The sequence below is a fragment of the Gopherus flavomarginatus genome, chromosome 11 (assembly GCF_025201925.1).
Source record: "Gopherus flavomarginatus isolate rGopFla2 chromosome 11, rGopFla2.mat.asm, whole genome shotgun sequence".
NCBI lineage: Eukaryota > Metazoa > Chordata > Testudines > Testudinidae > Gopherus > Gopherus flavomarginatus.
In genome coordinates, this window is record NC_066627.1 from 6,034,557 (window position 1) to 6,053,749 (window position 19,193).

General features: G+C 61.2%; 2 protein-coding genes across 4 annotated transcripts in view; one reads left to right on the top strand and one right to left on the bottom strand.

Moving 5' to 3' along the window:
• On the top strand, nucleotides 1-3,512 carry EMC4 (ER membrane protein complex subunit 4). Of its 2 annotated transcripts, XM_050918498.1 has the most exons (6): nucleotides 1-24; nucleotides 1,161-1,246; nucleotides 1,630-1,744; nucleotides 1,873-2,026; nucleotides 2,473-2,633; nucleotides 2,773-3,512. In XM_050918498.1, the coding sequence occupies exons 2-6, from the start codon at nucleotides 1,167-1,169 to the stop codon at nucleotides 2,806-2,808; spliced, it is 546 nt and encodes a 181-aa protein (XP_050774455.1). In that variant the 5' UTR covers nucleotides 1-24; nucleotides 1,161-1,166; the 3' UTR covers nucleotides 2,809-3,512. The 2 variants fall into 2 exon arrangements, with proteins under 2 accessions (XP_050774455.1, XP_050774456.1); XM_050918499.1 differs by lacking the exons at nucleotides 1-24; nucleotides 1,630-1,744.
• The window catches only part of SLC12A6 (solute carrier family 12 member 6), a 25,154-nt gene continuing 9,049 nt past the window's right edge, over nucleotides 3,089-19,193 (bottom strand). Inside the window, exons 3-26 of one of the 2 annotated variants that reach the window (XM_050918442.1) lie at nucleotides 16,468-16,512; nucleotides 13,978-14,066; nucleotides 13,431-13,562; nucleotides 13,028-13,174; nucleotides 12,574-12,628; nucleotides 12,223-12,353; nucleotides 11,828-12,069; nucleotides 11,468-11,682; nucleotides 10,874-11,032; nucleotides 10,593-10,691; nucleotides 10,332-10,389; nucleotides 9,719-9,893; nucleotides 9,414-9,532; nucleotides 9,118-9,216; nucleotides 8,768-8,887; nucleotides 8,152-8,256; nucleotides 7,903-8,071; nucleotides 7,230-7,425; nucleotides 6,982-7,151; nucleotides 6,727-6,858; nucleotides 4,814-4,921; nucleotides 4,546-4,730; nucleotides 4,168-4,301; nucleotides 3,089-4,081 (exon numbers count right to left, since the gene is read on the bottom strand). In XM_050918442.1, coding sequence (XP_050774399.1) covers nucleotides 3,990-4,081; nucleotides 4,168-4,301; nucleotides 4,546-4,730; nucleotides 4,814-4,921; nucleotides 6,727-6,858; nucleotides 6,982-7,151; nucleotides 7,230-7,425; nucleotides 7,903-8,071; nucleotides 8,152-8,256; nucleotides 8,768-8,887; nucleotides 9,118-9,216; nucleotides 9,414-9,532; nucleotides 9,719-9,893; nucleotides 10,332-10,389; nucleotides 10,593-10,691; nucleotides 10,874-11,032; nucleotides 11,468-11,682; nucleotides 11,828-12,069; nucleotides 12,223-12,353; nucleotides 12,574-12,628; nucleotides 13,028-13,174; nucleotides 13,431-13,562; nucleotides 13,978-14,066; nucleotides 16,468-16,512 — 3,176 coding nt within the window. In that variant the 3' untranslated portion in view covers nucleotides 3,089-3,989. The remainder of the gene's footprint in view (nucleotides 4,082-4,167; nucleotides 4,302-4,545; nucleotides 4,731-4,813; nucleotides 4,922-6,726; nucleotides 6,859-6,981; nucleotides 7,152-7,229; nucleotides 7,426-7,902; nucleotides 8,072-8,151; nucleotides 8,257-8,767; nucleotides 8,888-9,117; nucleotides 9,217-9,413; nucleotides 9,533-9,718; nucleotides 9,894-10,331; nucleotides 10,390-10,592; nucleotides 10,692-10,873; nucleotides 11,033-11,467; nucleotides 11,683-11,827; nucleotides 12,070-12,222; nucleotides 12,354-12,573; nucleotides 12,629-13,027; nucleotides 13,175-13,430; nucleotides 13,563-13,977; nucleotides 14,067-16,467; nucleotides 16,513-19,193) is intronic. The other variant, XM_050918443.1, reaches the window with a different exon arrangement.

The following is a 19,193-nucleotide window of genomic DNA, read 5'->3' on the forward strand; positions in this document are numbered from 1 at the left end:
AGACAGAGGCGGAAGTCGCTTCCTGTAATTGGAAATTAGCTGTTTCCAAGGGGGCGCTGGGCCGGGTGAGAGTGTCCGGGGGGGGGGTCAGGACGCCTGGGTTCCGGGTGGGGGCGGGAGGAGGGTGTCTGGGCTCCGGGCGGGCAGGACGCCTGGGTTCCCGGGGGGGGGGGCGGGAGGAGGGTGTCTGGGTCCCGGGGGGGGGTCAGGACGCCTGGGCTCCCGGAGGGGGACGGGAGGAGGGTGTCTGGGTCCCGGGGGGGGTGGGTCAGGACGCCTGGGTTCCCGGGGGGGGGACGGGAGGAGGGTGTCTGGGTCCCGGGGGGGGTCAGGACGCCTGGGTTCCCGGAGGGGGGGGACGGGAGGAGGGTTTCTGGGCTCCGGGGGGGGGGGGTCAGGACGCCTGGGTTCCGGGGGGGGGGGACGGGAGGAGGGTGTCTGGGCTCCGGGGGGGGGGGGGTCAGGACGCCTGGGTTCCCGGAGGGGGGGGACGGGAGGAGGGTTTCTGGGCTCCGGGGGGGGGGGGGGTCAGGACGCCTGGGTTCCGGGGGGGGGGACGGGAGGAGGGTGTCTGGGCTCCGGGGGGGGGGGGGTCAGGACGCCTGGGTTCCCGGAGGAGGCGGACGGGAGGAGGGTGTCTGGGCTCCGGGGGGTGGGGGGTCAGGACGCCTGGGTTCCCGGAGGGGGGGGACGGGAGGAGGGTTTCTGGGCTCCCGGGGGGGGGGTCAGGACGCCTGGGTCCCGGGGCGGGGGGACGGGAGGAGGGTGTCTGGGCTCCGGGGGGGGGGGTCAGGACGCCTGGGTCCCGGGGCGGGGGGACGGGAGGAGGGTGTCTGGGCTCCGGGGGGGGGGGTCAGGACGCCTGGGGTCCCGGAGGGGGAGGACGGGAGGAGGGTGTCTGGGCTCCGGGGGGGGGGGGTCAGGACGCCTGGGGTCCCGGAGGGGGAGGACGGGAGGAGGGTGTCTGGGCTCCGGGGGGGGGATCAGGATGCCTGGGTTCCCGGAGGGGGAGGACGGGAGGAGGGTGTCTGGGCTCCGGGGGGGGGATCAGGATGCCTGGGTTCCCGGAGCGGGGGGACGGGAGGAGGGTGTCTGGGCTCCGGGCGGGCAGGACGCCTGGGCTCCCTGCGGCTCGGTCTCTGACTCTCCCCTGGCTGCAGGCGGAGATGGGGACCCCCTTGGTGGCCAGTCGGGGCCGGCGCTTCAAGTGGGCCATCGAGCTGGGCGGCCCGGGCAGCGGGGGCAGGTGAGGGGCTGGGGCCGGCCGGGGGCTTGTTACAGGGGGTGTGGGGGCAGGCGGCTGGCAGCAGGTTCCGGCCGGGGGGGGGGGCAGGTCGAGGCTCTGTGCCCGGGGACCCCCAGGTCAGGGTCCAGGAGCTTGAAACACCCTATGCGATCCAGAGGCTGGGATCTCACAGTCTGCAAGGGGCTGGACAGGCGGGGTGGGGCTCGCTAGGAAATGGGACCCTGCCCCTCCCCCCGTTTATTAGTGGCTACATCTCAGTGCCAAGCAAGCTGTCCCCTTTCGGTGTTATATGTGGCTGTTCCCCAGCTGCTCCACCCCCGAGCTGGCTGCAGTCCCCTAGGTGCACAAAGCTCCCGCCGCCTCCTCCCTCTCTCCCTCCCCAGGGGCCGCAATGACCGGGGCAGTGGCCAAGGCGAATCCCTCTATCCCGTGGGCTATTCAGACAAGCAGGTCCCTGACACCAGCGTCCAGGAGACCGACCGTATCCTGGTGGAGAAGGTACTGTGGGGGCCGAGAACCCCCAGGACACCTGGGTTCTCTCCAAGAGGATGGGGTGGGGGCTTCAGAGTAGGATGCTGGGTGGGGTGAGCAAGGCCCCTGTGACATGTTCTCTTCCCCCCCACCAGCGGTGCTGGGATGTGGCCCTGGGGCCACTGAAGCAGATCCCCATGAATCTCTTCATCATGTACATGGCTGGGAACACCATCTCCATCTTCCCCACCATGATGGTGTGTATGATGGCCTGGCGCCCCCTGCAGGCCCTCATGGCCATCTCTGCCAGTGAGTATCCCCATCTCCTCCCCCTCCTTGCCCCCTGTAGTTCACATTGCTCCCAGCAACCCCCCCATCTCTGCCAGTGAGTATCCCCTATCTCCTCCCCCTCCTTGCCCTGTGTAGTTCACATTGCTCCCAGCAACCCCCCCATCTCGGCCAGTGAGTATCCCCTATCTCCTCCCCCTCCTTGCCCTGTGTAGTTCACATTGCTCCCAGCAACCCCCCATCTCTGCCAGTGAGTCTCTCTCACCCCCCCCCCACATGGCTATTTCAGCCAGTATCAACCCCCTGCCACTTCCCCACTCCAGGCCATCAGTGACTCCCTGCAGTCTCAGCTCTTCTCCCCCAACCCTGCCCTGCTCCAGGTTCCTCACCAGGCTGGTGTCTGGAGCCTCCCCACAACCTTGGCTCCTGCCCCCCAAGTCCGACTCAGTTCTCTTCTCCGCCCCCAGCCTTCAAGCTGCTGGAGAGCTCCAGCCAGAAGTTTCTGCAGGGGCTGGTGTATCTGATCGGGAACCTGCTGGGGCTGGCGCTGGCTGTCTACAAGTGCCAGTCCATGGGGCTGCTGCCCACCCATGCCTCTGACTGGTTGGCCTTCATCGAGCCCCCTGAGGTGAGGGGGGAGGCTGGGCTGGGTGGAGGGCTCAGCTCCTGGGACAGTGTAGAGGTTTTTGAGCAGCGGGGAGCGATGCAGGAAGATGGGGTGGGGGCTGGCAGGGCTGCACTTGACCCCCTCTTTCCTCTCATTGCAGCGGATGGAGTACACAGGTGGGGGGCTGCTGCTGTGACCCCCAACAGCCCTCGCCCTTGGAGTGATCGCAGGCCTTCCAGGAGGACCTGGAGTCTCCACCCCTCCTGCTGGGCTGTGAGCCCCCACATCCTCTCCCAGCCTCCCCCTCCCCCTCTGTCAGGGGGAGGGGCAAATAAAGCTGCTGTGTAGAGGTGGCTCCACTGCCTGCTGTGGGGGGGTGGGAGGCAGATTGCACCCAGCCAGCACAGTCTGGATTTTCCCTTCCCTGTGCAAGCATCAGCCCTTGTACCATCCCCGGCCCCTGCCCCTGCCCCTGCCTTCTGGCCCCCACAGCTACACTTAATGTACAAAACTTTATTCTTTACACAGTTCTGGTACAGAGCAAAAAAAAATCCCTTCTCACCCCTAACACTGTAAACTGGGGCTTGACCCCCAATAAATTAAGCCCCCCTCCCCCCCAAAGATCAAGTAGTGGCTGCCACACCCTGCCTTCCAAGTGAAGCTGTAGGGGAGAGGAGAGTGGATTTGCTTGTTTCAGGGCTGCCCTGGGGGCCAGGGGCTCCAGCAACAGCTTGTCCAGCCTGCCATGATTAGTGCTGAGACACAACAGCAGCCGGGGGAGGGGGCGGGGAACAGTGGGGACCACATGTCCCTGCCCTCTCTTGGTCCAGCAACCCCACCCCCAGTTCAGCCCCATGGCTATGGGGCAGGAGTGAATGTGAAATAAAAAGTTAAGCCACATGTGTGATAAGTTGGTGGTTTCTCGTGGTTCTCAGCCCCCCTCTGGCCCCTGCAACGGGCACCCCGGCCATTCGGCCTAGGAAGTTGGATCAGTGACTGGCACTAGCCTACCCCCAGCAGGCCCCATTACAGCAACCACGCTGTTTGCACACAAGGTTGGGAGAAGGTAGGAGGCCCACAAACCTTCCACAGCAGCTTGAAAGGAAGTAAAGCAGCTTTGGCACTGCATGGTGACGAGCACCCTGGGAAATCTCCCATCCCTGCTTTGTGAGGGTTGCCCCCTGGTGACCCTGCCCTGTTGGGTCTAATACCACAGTCGCTTTGGTGCCACCCCCTTTCTTGCCCTGTAGGAGTAGAGAGGTGGAGTAACTGCTCCATGGAGGTGTGCCCCTACTGGATTTTGGCATGCCCCTTCTCCCCAGCCTGTGTGGAGGGCAGCAGTGGAACAAAGTGGCAGGGGCCAGTGGAGGGGGTGCTCTAGGAGTAGATGGTGATGACCTCGCTGCCACCCCCCCGCACCAGCAGCACCCGCTCCAGCCCCTCAGTCAGCACCTCCAGGAACTCCATGTCTGGGGTGTGGGTTAAGGAGCCAACACAGGCAGGACAGACAGACAGCGCTTCCCCCCCCACCCCCGGCTCCCCACGACAAGGATACAGTTCTCATCACCTGCGGGGTTGCGGGGTGGCCCCGGCATGTTGAGCAGGACCAGCTTGGCCTCGTGGGACTTGTTGACGATCACTTCATTGAGTTTGACAGCTGTGTGCATGCGCCGCACATTGGACTGGTCCCTGCAGGGGGCGGGAGGGTTAGGGGCAGACACTGGGTTGGGGAGAGCTAGACAATGCAGGGTGGCTCCACAGGTGATCGGGATGCCTTCCAGGGGTGGAGGAAAGCATTTCTAGCCTCATGTTGGAGCATCTCCCATCACCACCTCCAGGGATGATGGGAGGTGGAGGGGGGCAGTCTCCAGGGGCTGATGGGAAGTGGAGGGGGGCAGTCTCCAGGGGCTGATGGGAAGCAAGAGGGGCTTACGGCTTCATGTTGAGCAGGTCCTGCATGCCCTCGAGAGTCCGGGCCTTCTGCCCACGGGCTGCCATGTACTTATCCTTGGTCCAGGTCATCTGCACCTTCTCCTGGTAGGTCTCTGTCTCCTCGTCCTCGTCGGAGCCGATGCTGGTCAGGCGCAGCATGGAGTTACGGTCCTTCACCAGCTGGGCCTGCAGGAAGCCCAGGGGGTGAGTGGAGGAGTGCCCCATTGGGAAGGGGAGCAGCCCACCCCCACCCCTCAGTCCCCACTTACCTCTCTGTCCCGCTCAGTCTTGGAGAGCCGCATGTGCCTTAGCATCTGGGAGCGCTGCTCCATCATTAGAGTCCGCTCATAGGTGTAGGCCGAGATGTCACTGTCGTGCTGCATGGGGCACATGTAGGGTGAGCTGAGACCAGAGGTGCAACCTGCCCCACCCTCCTCCTAGAGCTGGCATAGAACCCAGGAGTCCTGGCTCCCTCCTGCAGGGCAGGGTTTAGGAAGTGCGGGCCCCAATTCGAACATTTTCGGCAGGGCTCCAGCAGGGATGACCAAAAAAAAAAAAAAATTCATTTCTTAGCAGCCGGTTCCCTGTAAAAAGTTCTGATTTAAGGGATGTGCCACAGTATGTATTTTTTGTACCAACAGGGTTACCATATGTCCGTATTTTTAAAAATTCCTCCCAGATGGCAATTTAAGAACCAAAAAGCTGGACGTGTCTGGGAAAATACGGATGTATGTTAACCCTACCTAAAGTTATTTTTTTAAAAAGATGGGCCTGAACTAGAAATGAGCTCCATTTCACATGTGTGGGTCCCCACCACTCCCTGGGGGTGTGCTAGGGTGACCAGATGTCCCGATTTTATAGGGACAGTCCCGATTTGGGGGTCTTTTTCTTATATAGGATCCTACTACCCCCCACCCCATTCCAATTTTTCACACTTGCTGTCTGGTCACCCTAGGGTGTGCACACGTGTGGGTCCCAGCAGCTCCCTGCCCCTCTCATTGAAGTAGGTGTGCAGGGTTACTGCCCTGGGAACTGCAGGGCACTAGTGGACATGGGGCTGGCTAGAGGCAGGGCAGGGGCTGACTGGAGGTAGAGTCTGGCTGCAAGCAGGGCAAGGGGTGTGGGGCTGGCTGCAGACAAGGCAGGGGGTGTGCAACTGGCTGCAGATGGGCTGGTTGCAGGCAGGGCAAGGGGTGCAGGGCTGGCTTCAGGCAGGGCCTCAGGGGAGTGCGGCAGGGGTTGGCAGGCCTGGAGACAGAGGAGTGTGGGACTGGCTGGCTTCAGGCAGGAGGGTGCGGCAGGGGAGGGGGTGTGGGACTGGCTGCAGGCAGGCGGTGGCTGCAAGCAGGGCAGGGGGTGCAGCAGGGGCTGGCTGCAGGCAGGGGTGCGGGTATGGGGGTGCAGCCTACCCTGTAAGGTAAGTGCCCCCTCCTCCACCAGGGTAGCAGCAGCAGCCCAGGGCTCGGGGGCTATTTAAAGGGCCCGTGGCTCCCCTGCTTCCACCGCCCCAGCCCTTTGAATAGCCGTGGGAGCCCTGAGGAAGCGACAGGGCTCCAGGGGCTATTTAAAGGACCGGGGTGGCAGAGGCAGCTGGAGCCCCCCGCTACCCCAAGGCTCTGGGGGTTATTTAAAGGGCCTGGGGCTCCCCTGCTTCTACCACCCCAGCCCTTTAAATAGCTGCTGGAGCCCTGAGGAAGTGGCGGGGCTCCGGGAGCTATTTAAAGGGCCGGGGTGGTAGAAGCAAGGGGAGCCCCAGACTTTTTAAATAGCCCCCAAGGCTCCAGCAACAGGGCTCTGGTGGCAATTTAAAGGGCCTGAGGCTCCAGTCCCTGCTGGGAGCCCCAGACCCTTTAAATTGCCCTCTGGGGAAGCTGGGCCACCCTGGTACAGCGCACTGGCAGGGCTTGGGTGCGGGGCCCTCTTAGGCACGGGGCCCGATTTGGGGGAATTGGTTGAATTGGCCTAAAGCCGGCCCTGCCCTCCCACTCCAAGCCCTGGACAAAGCTGTCCCATGTGAAGAGATGGGGCCTACACCTGGGCCCCCCAAGAGAGGCTCCACTCTTCAGCTGCTGCAGTGCTGCCCCCTAGGGGCCGTTCTGCTCATATGCAGCCTCCCCCATTCCTGTAGAGGGCCCACAGAGCATGGCCCTCTCCCTGCCAACCGTTCCCCCAAGTCTCTCACCATCTCCACCACCTCCACCTCCGCCTCAATGCGCAGGTGGTATAGGAAGGTGGCCAGGTCCTTCTTCATCTGGATGCTGTTGTCCTCCAGCTGGGCCACCGTGAAGATGCGGATGTTGCATTTACGCCACACCTGGGGGCATGGGGGGACGAGGGGAGAGAGAGAAACCAAAACCTGGATGGGTCAGCACCTGCAGATCAGCTCCCCAGTCCTGCGGCCCCAATCCCCCCCTACAGGCCGAGCCCCTACTTGCACCTTGTGCTGCTTGAGCAGGAAGGGCAGCAGCATGAGCATGCCCCCATCGTGGACGATCCACCACACGTCGATGTTGCCCTCAAGGAAGGGCTCCGCGTTGCCTGGGTAGAAGGCCACATTCTTGGCCACCAGCAGGGCCAGGCGAGCAGCTGTGGTGACCCTGACGGTGCCTACGGTGACAAAAAGTGGTCAGAGGATACCAGTACGGGAGAGGGGAGGATCCCCCCTAAGCCCAGACCCCCACGTACTGATGAAGGTCTTCCAGGCACGAGCATCCTCACTCTGGCGCCAGGCGTTGGGCCAGCCCATCACCACCGTGTTGTGCTTCATGCCGCCCAGGCCACAGGACTGGATGAGATGGGAGATGCCCTCCCGCACCTTGGCTGCCACCACCAGCTGGCAGAAGCCCTTCACGCGCTCTGCCTCCATCAGGTGCTTGATGGTCTGCAAGACATACACACAGGGGAGCGGCTAGGGGGCACTGTGCTGCTGGGGGTGAGCGCCTCTTCAAGGGAAGCCACAGCACTCGGGGGGAGGGGTCACTGTGCCGCAGAGAGCAGGGTGCTCAGTGGGGGGGGGGGGTGGTTAGCACATGGCAGGAGATGCTGTGCCACACACAGCAGGAGCCAGGGAGTTTCTATGGGGGGCACTGTCCTGGGGCTCAGCAAGGGACACCGTACTACTGGCATGGGGAGGCACTCAGCAGGAGGCACTGTGCCACACAGAGCAAGAGCCAGAGGCAGGGACTCAGGAGGGGGCACCGGGCAGCCAGTGGGGAATTGAGGAACTGTGTGGCATGGAGCAGGGCCAGGTGGCTCGGTAGGGGGCACTATGCTGCTGGGGGGGAGGGGGAGGCACCCGGTAGGGGGCACCGTACAGCAGGGTGGATCTTGGCAGGGGGTGCGCTCTCCCGTCCCTGACCTGCTCAGCCGCCAGCGCCTCGGCGTAGTTCTCCAGGAAGTTGCCCACCATGACGGAGCCCACGATGGTCAGGCCCTTGCCCGCCTTGAGCTGCGAGGCGAAGGTCAGCAGGCGCGGATGCTTCACGTGCAGGTCCTCGTCCAGCTTCAGCAGCACCAGCAACTGGGGCCTGCGGGGAGTGAGGGGTCACAGGGGGGCCACAGGGGCTCATCCCATGGAACAGCGGGGTGTGGGGGGGGGCTCTCCTACCTCCAGTTCTTGGTGTGGGGGGGGCCCTCCTCCAGGCGCAGCAGGGCGAAGCGGGCGGCGCTCAGTGACAGGCCCCGGATGCCGTCGCCCCACTCCTTCTCGGCTCTGGGTTGGGGGGTGGAAGAGACACGATGCTCAGCCGAAAGCCATCCACCCCACACTGAGGAGGTGGGGTCACGTGAGAAAGCTGGGGAAACTGAGGCAGGGAAAGGGACCTGGCCAAGTTCAGACTCGACAGAACCCAGGTGTCCTGGCTCCCAGCCCACTCTTGTCCAACCACGAGACCCCACTCCCCTCCCAGAGCTGGGACAGAACCCAGGTGTCCTGGCTTCCAGCTCCCTCAGCTCTACCCATGAGACAAGTCTTCCTGTACAGAGCCGCAGCACTCCATCCCGGCAGGGTGGCCAGTGGGGGAAGGGGGTGTCTCCCATTGCTACAGCTGCCCACAGGCCCCTGGATGGCGGCCCCCAGAGAAGGTGAGGGCTGCCTGCCCCATGGAGCCCAAGCCCCACTCTGCTCCCTAGTGGGCAAGGGATGGGGAAGCCGAGGCAGAGGAGGTGGGGAACTTCCCAAGCTCTAGCCCAAGCGGTGCCAGGCCCTGCAGGAGACGACGCACCCCTGGTACTCGATGTACTTGTAGATCATGCCGGCGATCACCATGGCGACAATGGCGTAATACCAGGACGACACAAACATGAGCGCCAGGCAAATGCTCATGCCCACAAATGAGAGTGCCCTGCAGGGAGGGAGGGAGAGAGAGCGAGAGAGCGCATATACACCCAGGAGTCCAGACACCCATTTCAACCCACCAGGCTCCTCCCAGAGCTGGGGAGAGAACCCAAGAGTCCTGTCACCCAGTCCTCCCAAACCCCCTAGACCCCGTACCCCTCCCAGAGCTGGGATAGAACCCAGGTGTCCTGGCGCCCAGCCCCGTACCCCTCCCGGTGCTGGGGCAGAACCCCTTACCAGTGGTAGTAGCGAAAGCGGGGTCTCCAGTTGGGGGTGCGCAGCAAGGTCTGCAAGGCGCAGGCCAGATTGACGAAGAGGTAACACATCAAGAAGAACCTACGGACCCGGAAAGACAAGAGACAGTCAGGGGTGGTGCCTCGGTGGCTCCCCCTTGGGTGCAGGCTGGCATGCCACCACGAGATTCCCCACTCTGGGATGCGAACACCAAATCCCAGCTGGGAGCAGGATCTGCCCCCTCCCCACAGAGTCCTGCCCACCCTCTTCCCCCCCATGTAGCTCGGCAGGAACCTTACATAGACAGGATGGGGGCCACCAGGTCCAATGAGGCAATGAGGATGCCCAGCTCGGCGATACCCGCTGTCAGGAGCAGAGCCCATGTCGGCTCCCCATTGGCTTTGCTATGGCCGAATACCTAGGGTGACAGCACACAGGAAACCCATTTCAGGAATGCAGCCAGCTCGGGGGCAGAGGGGCACAGCTGGAGGACAGCTACACAAAGCCACACAAGGACGGCTCGCCCAGCATAGGGATGCAGCCAGCTCTGGGGCAGGGCAGCTGGGTACTGTGGGAGAGAGAGTGAAGCAGAGCGCGCTCTTACCCGCAGAAAGGGAATGATGTTGTCCTTGGCGATGGCTTGCAGCAGGCGAGGGGCGCCAGTGAGGCTCTGTAGCCCAGCCCCACATGTGGAGAAGAAGGAGCCGATGACGATGACCCAGAGTGAGGGCCAGGAGAGCGTCCCAACCACCAGGTTCCTGTTCACAGCGTCGCCAAACCTGCCGGCGGGAGAGGGACCGTCAGCCGGGGGGACCAGGCACGGAGGAGCCTCGGACAGGGGAACCGCATGGAGGGGGGTGATGGAGACTCAGTGGAGGGGCATAATGGGCTGGGGGGCCCCAGTGGAGGGAAGCTATAGGGAACCAGTGAACAGGAGAACCAAGTGGATGCGTGCTACAGGCTGGGGGAGACCCAATGGAGAGGCACTATAGGGATGCAGTGGATGCAGCGACCTAGTGGAGGGGTGTCATGGGCTGTGGACGACCCAGTGTAATGGGAGACAATCTAGTGGAGAGGTGCTCTGGGGGGACCTCACGGAAAGAGGACTATGGGCAGGGGGACCCATACCCCCTGAGGAAGCGGCATTATGGTGAGGACAGGCAGCCTCAGCGGCAGGTGTTGGCGAGCACCACAGGGCAGGTTCCCCCAATACTCACTTGTCCCGCAGCACCACTCCTTCGATGCAGGCCCCAAACAGAACCACATTGCTGAGATCTATGGCAGTGTAGAGTCAAGGCGGCCATGGCCCTAGGGTCACAGCGGGGTGGTCAATGATCCCCCACCCCCACGCAGCCTTGCCCCGCGGGGGGGCCCTTCACCTGCCTCATATGGGCTCTGGCATGCTCTGACCCTGAGCGAGGCATGTCCCTCCCTGCCCAGTCCGTGCCCCTCCCGCCACAGTAGCCCTGGCAGGATACAGACGAAGGAGGTGGTGAGGATGGCCAGGATGGTGCCGATGGGGATGGACTTCTGAGCATCCTTCAGGTCTCCAGAACGGTTCGAGCCAGCCATGATCCCTGCAAAGATCAGCACAGGAGAAATGGCTGCCAGGTGAGCACCCTGCACCATTGTCCCAGACCCCAGGGTTCTATTCCCTAGCAGTGGGAGCCTGCAGGGCCCCCAAGGGATGATCACCCTGTACTACCCTCTTGGACGCCAGGGTCCCCCAGCTCCCATCCCCCACGGCAGCAGTGCTCACCGGTGACGGAGGGGAAAAAGATGCCCACGAGCAGGGTAAAGGAGGTGGTGATGTCGGCTAACACATACTCCTGGCTCATGGCTCCCAGCACGTCGACAGAGTGGGCTGAGGGCTTCTCGATGATCTCCCCCTTCTGCAGGTAGCTGCTCCACAGGTTCTCTGTAGGGAGGGAGAAGTGGCTAGTCAGCAGGGCTGGGGCCACAGGGTAAAGTCAGAGGGGGTTGGACTGTCCCATCCCAGAGCCACCAGGGTCTCGAGTCGGCACCAGGGTGTCGGTCTGTACAACCCAGGAATTCTAGCCAGTACCATGAAAACTGCCGGCTCATGGTTTGGCCGAGGTTCTGGAGTGCCTCGTGCTGCCATTGTGGATGCCTGGGTCCCATTCTCCCTCCCAAATCTCCCGAGCTGCAGTGTCTGCATTTAAGCTACTGGAATGTCTTGGGGGCCAGTGCTGGTCCAAGGACCTCAGAAAGAGGGCTGAGAGGCTCCATAGCTGACAGAGCTCATGCCCAGATGGCACTGGGCTGCAGCCACGGCAGGCTCCCCTCACCACTGGCTGGTGGGCAGATCCGCTCAGCCGCACTAGGCCCTCACCGGTGATGATGCCGCTGGCCAGGCCTGGGATGCCCTGGATGGAGGTGACGTTGTTGTGAGCGAAGTATTCGTCACAGGTGGCGTTCAGTTGCTTGCTGGAGTTGCAGAAGAGGCCCCAGAGCTGGGTGGGCACCGTGAAGTTGCCCAGTTCCTGGGTCTTGGCGCAGATGTCAATTTGCCGACCAGAGAGGGTGCGGTTCCCCAGCATACAGACCCTGCGCCAGGCGAGAAGGCAGATAGACAGAGCCCCAGAGCATAGAGCCCCCCATGGCACCCCTAACCAAGGTGAGCCCAACCCTCGAGGAGTGCCAATCCCCCCGCGTCCTCTGCCAGCGCCCCGCAGAGCCCGCCGGCACCTACGGGAAGTGGGGTGGGGCAAAGGAGGATTTGATGGCCCCGGCGTAGATGGCCAGGATGGAGACGATGACGCAGGCGAGGAAGAGCGAGGCGAACTTGTTAACATAGCGCACGCCGACAAAGACCACCAGCACCATAAGTACGAGGAAGGCCGAGCCGTAGACCCGCATGTTGTTTAGCATGGCCGCCGACTCCTTCAGCGCATCGGTGCTACGGAAAATGGCTGCCTCGGGGGCGATGTACATCTGTGTGGGGCACAGAGAGAGATGTCACCTCCAGGAGGCACCGGCTCCAAGCCACCCCAGGGCGGGGGGGGGCAGCTGGCTCACGGGGGGTGGGGAATGGGACATGTCACACACACCACACAGATCTCAGGCCCCCGGGGGCAGCGTTCTCACCAAGAAGATCTCAATGGCTCCCAGAATGTACATGGCGGCGGCAAAGGTGGTGCCCAGATAGAAGCAGAGCCCCACAGCACCCCCGAACTCAGGGCCCAGCGCCCGGGAGATCATGAAGTAAGAGCCCCCAGCTAGAGAGAGAGGACAAAGTCAGGGTGCAGCTAGGGAGATTGGGGTGTGTCCCAAGGGCTCCTCATCCATAGGTGCCAGGGCAGATGCCCTGAGATGGAGGTCAGGAAGGAACCAGCCACCACAGGGAAGAACTGAGGCCTGGCTGATGGGCCCAGTCCAGAGCTGAGGGGATGGGGATGCCGGCCAATCCAGGAGAGAAGAATGGCCTGACCCACTCACCCGGCACGACTCCATTGGTGGCGATGGCACTCATAGAGATGGCAGTTAACAGCGTCTGCGGAGAAGGTGAAAGAGGACAGCAGGGGGTGTTGTTAGAGGAACAGCACTGAATTGGCAGCAGACATCAGGTTCAGCCTGCATCAAATGCAGCTGCCTCTGGGGTAAGATGAGGCAGCTGGAGAGGCCCAGTGAACAAGGGCTTGGAACCAGAACTGGTGGAGAATGACATCGCCAATGGTGGATGCAGGGCAGGCCTGGGGAAGCAGAACCGTATTGACTGAGGCCAGATTTGGGTAAGACACCAGGGTCCACGATCCTTAGAGAGCTCACTACACTCCTCTAGCTGGGACACTCCCTGCAGCACAGTGCACGACAGTGCCACGCTACGGTCAGCACTGCCCGTAAGGGCAGAGCTCCAGTGCCCCTTAGTGCCCCCCTGAGAACAGACACTCACGCAGCAGCAGCAGATGAGGACAATGGCGAAGGCCTGTAGCACTCCAGCCGTGCCCACCACCCAGGTGAGGCGCAGGAAGAGGATGACCCCAAAGATATTCTGCAGGCAGGGCAGATAGACGCCCATGAAGGTGCCCATCTGGGGCGTCTGCGGAGAGAGAGACTGTGGTTAGGGCAAGGAGCACTGGGAGGCAGGACTCTGCTCTGGGAGGGGATAGACTAAGAGGGCTGGTGCCCTTCAATCCGACCCCGCAGCCCCCTGCTATCCCATCCCTGGGCTCCCCGCACTGCACCCCAACCCTGCCCCTCCATCCCACCCTTTAGCCCCATGCCATCCCAACCCTGAGATCCAGCCTGGTCCCAGCTCGACCACTGCCCCTCAATCCCACCCCGCAGCCCCTCACCTTTGTGGGCTTCTTCTTGCCCTCTGCAATGTTCTCAGCCTCCTCATGCTCCCGTGCCCCCTGCGTCAGGTTGGTGTAGTTCGCCATGCGGTTAAGCAGGGAGGACACCTTGGGCCGGGTATCCATTTCCTCCTGCAGGACGAGAGGGAGCGAAATGGGGAGCTGTTCCTGCTGCCTGAGTCTGCAGAGAGCCTGAGCCCATTACTGAGATGCAGCCTGAGCCCGAGCCCATTGCTCCAAGAAATGTCAACTGCCTACGTGCATCTCAAAGGGGTGTGAACTTGAAGCCCCGCCATCCCTATCCCAGCAGCAGAGAACCAGCCAGAGGAAGAGCACAGCGGACCCTGGCTGCTGGATTAGTTCTGGGGGAAGGGACAAACCCCCAGGCCTTGTTACCCCATCGGAGGGCAGGGCTGCATCATAGCACCTGGATGGACATGAACCACGCTTCAGCCTCCCAGCACTGGCCACCAGAGGGCAGCAAATGTCCACCTCCCAACTCCGCCCTCTCCTCCCTGCCTGTGGGGGGCAGATTCCACCAGGGTACCTCGAAGAGCGCCAGGTTCTTGTCGAAGTACTCATCCCCGTCCTCGTAGCTGGTGTTGTTGAGATAGATGTCTTTCTTGCGCCCGGGGTCTAAGGAAAGACAAGTGGGACAGGGAGATCCCAGTATGAGGTGCAATGAGCTGGGGGGTCTCAGCCCTGTACCAGCTTACCAGGGTTATCCAAGAGCCCAGCCATTCACCGCTGCCTCCTGGCAGGGGACTGCAGCACCAATTTACAGACACTCACACTTCTACAACTCCTCTGGAATGGAAGGAGACTGAGGCACAGCAGCAAGAGTAGAACCCAGGAGTCCTGGCTCCTAATCTCACCCCGCTCTAACCCACTAGACCCTACTCCCCTTCCAGGGCTGAGGATAGAACCCAGGAGTCCTGGCACCCAGCCTCCCGGGCTCTAACCTGTGGTCTCACCCTGTCTCTGCCTCTTGGCAAGAGGTGAGTCAACAGTCAGACTGCTGCTTGCTCAGAGGAAGATTCCTTGCTGGGCTGGGCAGAATAACCACCTGTTCCTTATTGCCCAGCCCAGGCCCCCAGGCCACTGAATCACAGGCAGATGCCTGCACAGTTTGAACCTGCAGCCACCTCTGCATGTTCAGCCAAGAGGCAGCGGCACAGGAACAACAACTCTCTGGCACCCTGCCCCCCAGGTAGTAGGGAGCTCCCCAGGCCCCTTCTGCTGCTCACAGCTCGGAATGGGCCTCTGGGGCAGTTGGCAGAAGACTGCCCAGAGTTAGCTCACCTAGCACGGCCAGCACAGCACCCCCCAGTGCCACACTGGGGAACTGGGGCCAGCGCTGACTGCCAGGGGGGAGAGCCCCCACCCCACTCCCTACAGCACAGCGCCCCCCAGTGCCACACTGGGGAACTGGGGCCAGCGCTGACTGCCAGGGGAGAGAGCCCCCACCCCACTCCCTACAGCACAGCGCCCCCCAGTGCCGCACTGGGGAACTGGGGCCAGCGCTGACTGCCAGGGGAGAGAGCCCCCACCCCACTCCCTACAGAACAGCGCCCCCTAGTGCCGCACTGGGGAACTGGGGCCAGCGCTGACTGCCAGGGGGGAGAGCCCTCACCCCACTCCCTACAGAACAGCGCCCCCTAGTGCCGCACTAGGGAACTGGGGCCAGCGCTGACTGCCATGGGGTGGAGCCCCCACCCCACTCCCTACAGCACAGCGCCTCCTAGTGCCACACTGGGGAACTGGGGCCAGCGCTGACTGCCAGGGGAGAGAGCCCCCACCCCACTCCCTACAGCACAGCGCCCCCCAGTGCCGCACTGGGGAACTGGGGCCAGCGCTGACTGCCAGGGGAGAGAGCCCTCACCCCACTCCCTACAGCACAGCGCCCCCTCAATGCCACACTGGGGAACTGGGTCCAGCGCTGACTGCCAGGGGAGAGAGCCCCCACCCCACTCCCTACAGCACAGCGCCCCCCAGTGCCGCACTGGGGAACTGGGGCCAGCGCTGACTGCCGGGGGGAGAGCCCTCACCCCACTCCCTACAGCACAGCGCCCCCTCAATGCCACACTGGGGAGCTGGGGCCAGCGCTGACTGCCAGGGGAGAGAGCCCCCACCCCACTCCCTACAGCACAGCGCCCCCCAGTGCCGCACTGGGGAACTGAGGCCAGCGCTGACTGCCAGGGGAGAACCCCCACCTCACTCCCAGAGCACACCACCCCTAGCACCATTCTGGGGCAGCGTAATGTCACTCCCCATGGGCATTGCTATTTGTGCAGCTGCCAGTGGCAGGGCCTGAGCAGCTCAGCTGGCCTCGGTGTTTGCTTTGTACACAGCACAGGGAAAGCCACGCTACCAGCCAACCGCTGAGTCAGGACAAGGTCAGCGGAGAACAAGGTACTAACAAGTGAGCCCCACGGCACCCGATCCACGGGCTGGGGGCTCCCCGGCAGGAAAAGCCAAAGTAGACTACTTCAGCACGGAATATGGGGGCATTGTGCTGCAGAGAGCGGGGGCTCAGTAGGGGGCGCTGTCCCCTCCCAGTCAGTGCTGGCCCCTGGGGGCACAGTGCTGCAGGGAGCGGGGTTCATAGGGGCATTCTCCCCAACACCCGAGTGGCTTAAATAGAACTCAGGAGTCTTGTCACCCAGTTCCAACAGACCAGACCTCGTCTATGACTGTGAAATGGGGCTGAGAAGGACCACGGACAAAGCCACACCTCAGTTTTGGGCCTGGAGCTCAAGCTGCAGGTACCTACGACGATCCAAGGACAAGCAGATGGGGAAAGAGGGGAATTAGTAGCGAGGGGTATGTAAATTACCCTCTCCTTAGGGTAGTCTGATCGAGGGGTGAAACACACATGCACACACAGAGCAGGGCTTCGGCAGGGGGGCAGCAGGGACAGACACACAAAGCAGGGTTCATCCCCTCCAGCAAGAGGCGATAGGCACAAATAGACACACACACAGGCTCGTTCTGGCAAGGAGAGAGAGAGACACACGACTCCTTAGCAATACCGTACCTAAGAGCTGACACTGTTCCCCTGTGATGGAGGTTTGACTCACGTCTGAAAATCAAACAGAAGATGGGAAAAAATGAATCACAAAAGAAAAAAAAAGGAATGAAAAACAAACAAAAAAAAGACTCTGATAAAATATATTTCCTCCCACTGATACACGTTAGCAAAGAAAGGGAAATGAGCAAAGATTCTGGGGGTTTCAGAGCATGATTTCAAAACCAAAAAGTAGCTGCAATAATATAAAAAGAAACCAGTGCAATTATATAGCAGAGTTCAGGGAGTGGGGGATGGGGCCTTTCTCCTCTAACAGGCACCAGCTCCAACCTGACCGCAGAGCGGGGGACTGGCTGGCTCACGGGGGTCAGGGTCTTTTCCCTCTAGTGGGCACCGATTCCAGGCTGCTCTACGCGGCAGGCTAGGAAACTTGTCAGTCTCCCGCCCAGACACACAGGACAGGCTGGACCCCCGAGGGGCAGAAAGTGCCAGTCTCCCAAGATTAGACTCCTCAGATCTTTTCCTGTCACCTAAACCCTCAAGCAGCAGAGAGCAACGTGACTGAGCGAGGTGGGCGGCTGGGAGACAGTTGCCCTGGGTCAGGTAATGAATCAAGCCTTTGTCGAGCCTCCCCAACCAGCCGGGGGCTCTGGAAGAAGGATTCACCACAGCCCACGTACTGCCAGGAGGGGAAAAAAAGAGACAAAGATGGGAAAGAGAGAGAGAGTCCAGCCCCACAGCTCCCTCGGCTGTGTCTGTCCCCTGGCCCTCCTGCTCAGCCGACGAGGCAGCGTCTGGCGCCAGACCGGGGATTTTGTCCCTGCTCACTGGGTCGGGAAACGGCCCAGGATAATTGGGGATTACATGAAAGAAGCTGGGATCCTGCCCTTTCCAACCACCCAGAGAACAGATCTGTCCCAATGCTGGCTCCGCTTCAATTCACACGCTGCCCCAGAGGTAGTCCTGTTTTGGGAGCAGGCGTTGGACCACCTGTGGGTGTGGAAAAGGGTCTCTCAATACCAGGGTCACTGCCTTAGGACCCCACACAGGACTCCTGGGTTCTATCCTTACTTACAGACATTTGATCCTGTGGCCAGTGCTTGAGCTGCATTACAGCCCCACTCCACGGAGCTAGGTAGATTTTCAGTCACTGACTCCCTATCCCCCATTTATATTTTCTGCTGAGTAAAGAACCCAGGAGTCTTGACTTCCAGCCCCTCCTGCTCTAACCACTAGACCCTCGGAGCAGGAACAGAACCCAGGAGTCCTGGCTCTCTGCACGCCATCTGAGTGGCTGTAACTGTGCTGCCCAGAGCTGGGAGTACCTTCATAGAGCATCTCCTCTCCATCTAGCAGACAGGCAGCATGAGCCCTGACAAGCAGAGGGCGGCCTGGCAGGAAGCCAGGGGCTAGGCTTGGGATATAATCCCTGATGCTGCCCAGGCTATAGACTGCCCTCCCCACTGGAGCTAAATCGAATTAGCTGGGCTGCTGTGTGACATAAGGCCTGCTCCTGCTCAGCCACTGGGCCGGGGGGTAGGGTGGGTGGTTCCATACTTAGGAACACTGGGCCCTTCCCCTTCAGGGGGCACTTGCCCCGATCCAGCCCCAGGGTGGGGGAATGGCTGGACTTTCCCCCTCTCCCTAATCCCAGAGGTTGGGATAGAACCCAGGAGTCCTGGCATCCAGCCCTCTCCAACCACTCCTGCTCCAACCACTAGACACCACTCCTCTCCCAGAGCCACAGTGAGAGCTCAAGTATCAGAGGGTAGCCGTGTTAGTCTGGATCTGTAAAAGCAGCAAAGAATCCTGTGGCACCTTATAGACTAACAGACGTTTTGGAGCATGAGCTTTCGTGGGTGAATACCCACTTCCTCAGATGCATGTAATGGAAATATCCAGGGGCAGGTATATATATGTGTGCTAGCAAGCAAGCTAGAGATAACGAGGTCAGTTCAATCAGGGAGGATGAGGCCCTGTTCTAGCAGTTGAGGTGTGAAAACCAAGAGAGGAGAAACTGGTTCTGTAATTGGCAAGCCATTCACAGTCTTTGTTCAATCCTGAGCTGATGGTGTCAAATTTGCAGATGAACTGAAGCTCAGCAGTTTCTCTTTGAAGTCTGGTCCTGAAGTTTTTTTGCTGCAGGATGGCCACCTTAAGGTCTGCTATAGTGTGGCCAGGGAGGTTGAAGTGCTCTCCTACAGGTTTTTGTATATTGCCATTCCTAATGTCTGATTTGTGTCCATTTATCCTTTTCCGTAGAGACTGTCCAGTTTGGCCGATGTACATAGCAGAGGGGCATTGCTGGCATATGATGGCGTATATTACATTGGTGGATGTGCAGGTGAATGAACCAGTGATGGTGTGGCTGATCTGGTTTGGTCCTGTGATGGTGTCGCTGGTGTAGATATGTGGGCAGAGTTGGCATCGAGGTTTGTTGCATGGATTGACTAGTCCTGACTAGGGAGCTGGATTAACACGCGGGCCTTGTATAAAGTGGGTGGTATATTAACACACACCCCTCTTCCAGCTACAGCTCAGAAAAGTCACTTCAGCCATGTGCAATGCCCAACCGAGATCCAGGCACAGTGGGTGGAAAACACTGCAGGATGTATTTCCCAGGCTGCACAGAGCCTGCTTTAGCCAGGAGAGGGCAGGGAAAAAGGAAGAAAGAATGAAAAAGTCAGACGGGGGGGAAGAATGAAAATGTCAGAGAGATGGAAGGAAATTCCCTG

Coding starts and splice junctions, on each gene's coding strand:
- EMC4 (XM_050918498.1), top strand. CDS start 1,167: ATGGGGACCCCCTTGGTGGCCAGTCGGGGCCGGCGCTTCAAGTGGGCC. Junction 2,027..2,472: donor CCTCATGGCCATCTCTGCCA/GTGAGTATCCCC, acceptor CTCCGCCCCCAG/CCTTCAAGCTGCTGGAGAGC. Junction 2,634..2,772: donor CCTTCATCGAGCCCCCTGAG/GTGAGGGGGGAG, acceptor CTCTCATTGCAG/CGGATGGAGTACACAGGTGG.